The following is a 2381-nucleotide window of genomic DNA, read 5'->3' on the forward strand; positions in this document are numbered from 1 at the left end:
ATGTATATGTATATGTATATGTATATGTATGAATATATATATGTATATGTGTGAGTATCTGTGTGTATCTATATATATATATATATATACATGCATATCCATGATATTCTGTATCCGTATATCCATAAATTCTTTGCATACATATAGGACTATACAATAGTGTGTGCATATTGACCATACCTTCTCGTGGCCTTCTCATTGGTATCATCCGATTCGCCATCACTTGCATCCAGGTCATCCCATGTCTTGCGTCGTTTCTCCCCATCGGGAACGTCGTCCGCGAAGCTATGGGCATTCGACAGCACGTCTAGTGTATCTGTGTGGGTCTCAATGACCTCAGACCCATCGCTGTCCTGTGACAGCTTAGGTGCCGCACTCCTTGTCCTTGGCAGCGCATGGTCTGTATTCAGTGTATTAGCCTCTCCTTCCGAGACTCCGTTGGGTACACTGAGTGCTGTGTTCCTGTCGGTATCTTTGTACGTAACACTATCATGATCAACATCGTGTTGTATCAGACCAGCCGCCTTCTTGAGTGTGGCTATAGTACTAGTGCCAAAACCCTCTACCTTATCTTTCCATTTCCCTTTCCCTTTCCCATCGCCTTTACCACTCCGATCATTTACCGTAGGCTTGCTCTCGGTGGTAGACATCGACGCATTATCAGCCACCGTATTCACGTCCTTCTCATCTACCAGAAGCAATTGATCGTCTTGTATGGGCTGACTACTGCGCCCAGGCAGAGCACTATTGACCAGGCTGATACCGCCCACGGTGTTGTCAGTGCTTCCGGGAGAGTCACTGTCGTTGATAAGCCTGTTTGTGTCTGTGTTTGTATTTGGGGTGGATGGTAGGGTGTGTCCGACACCAGTTGGACTCGGGTCCGTCATTGTGCTGTACGCCTAGTGCTCATCTAATATAACTTTGTAACTGTGTGTGGATTGATTATTCCGACTGCGATATATCAGCCGTTGACCCTGTGTCCCTTACAGGAAATTCGTTTCGAGCCAAAATAAACGTGTGTAGGAATCAGTCTCGTTAGTTTGTACTTTTATCTGTGGGTATTTGCACATATATACTTAAATGTATATGGTTATACGTATGTGGACGAATTAGCGGGATGTACTCCACCGCCGTATTCAACCCGATGTGAGGGCTGGCTATTATCGCTTGAAATACATTCTTCACAACTTCCGTATGCAAAATGCTAAGCCGTATTCGCTCGCCATTCCAGTACAACCGACAAACTCAGCCTTCGTTGCAGAGGTAACAGCTGATGCATATCTCGCTTTGTATTTTATATATTGTATTTGTTGTTTGTTGTAGTCTCAAAGTCAAACAGTAAAGCAGAAAGCGTGTGCGGTGTGATCAGTGATCAATTCAGACATCACAAGTGATTTGAATCAGGTGATCATGGGCATTCACTCTATTTGGAATAAATCTATGGCAAAAAAAATAAAGTACTCCATATCTGATCATCAACTCTCCCATCGATTTCGAATGACTGAATTTAAATATCCACCGATCCCATTGGTCAGATCTCAGCCAATATTGAACTAAAGTCTTGTAAGTTATTACTTCTCTTGTGGGTGGTCATTGGTCGGTCACTGGTCACTGTGGCGAGTATATGTGTAGTCTTAAATATATTACTTCTGTCTTCTATACAATTCTCTCGATAGTCTGTACACTGTAGTATTTCTCTACACTAGTAGAGCAATAGAGTAGAGACTTATATGCGTCTCTGGCTATTGTGCTTGGAGAACATACTATAATACAACCGAATTAGAAGAAACCGTTGACAGACAATAACAAGGAGGATTAGTAAGTATAATGACGCTGCAAGTAGGTGCGGTTGCACCTAGCTTCACACTGCCGTCTATACGGACGAATGCAGATCCGATCACACATGACCTGATTCAATTGCATAACAAAGGCCCTGTCGTGTGTTGTTTTCTGCGACACTCCACGTGATTGCCGTGAAAGCATCATGTCCAAGAGCTCTATAAACACAGAGAGGAACTAGAGCGTAAGTTGCATTTGGAGAGATGTATGTAAAAAAAAATAGATGTTGTTGAATGATCTTCTCTAAGAGCTCTGTATTCGCATAGAGGGCAATTGAGCATAATCTGCTTGTGGCGGGTTTACCTTCATATTCGTGTGTAAATGAGGTTGGGTAACAGATGTTTTGTGTAATTGTAGTACTATGTTCTTAATGTATACTTTGTCGCTTCGTTTAGCTGTATGTATGTTGTTTTATTATACTGACTTGTGAGAATTTATAATGAAACATGAATAACCCACATGCTCTGTATTCACGAGCGAGTTATGCCTTTAGAAATCTTCAGGGTTCGACTAAATTGATATATAATTAAATATAGATATGG

The 2381-nt window shown here is 41.9% G+C and overlaps 1 protein-coding gene across 1 annotated transcript; it reads right to left on the bottom strand.

Moving 5' to 3' along the window:
- Positions 1-149: 149 nt before the first annotated feature.
- On the bottom strand, positions 150-1322 carry SARC_14403 (hypothetical protein; the record flags this gene model as incomplete). Its single annotated transcript, XM_014291462.1, has 1 exon — positions 150-1322. Exon 1 carries the CDS (start codon positions 885-887, stop codon positions 150-152), a length of 738 nt encoding a protein of 245 aa, XP_014146937.1. The 5' UTR covers positions 888-1322.
- Positions 1323-2381: the final 1059 nt, after the last annotated feature.

This window comes from Sphaeroforma arctica (genome assembly GCF_001186125.1).
Source record: "Sphaeroforma arctica JP610 unplaced genomic scaffold supercont1.4584, whole genome shotgun sequence".
In the NCBI taxonomy this organism is placed as follows: Eukaryota; class Ichthyosporea; order Ichthyophonida; genus Sphaeroforma; species Sphaeroforma arctica.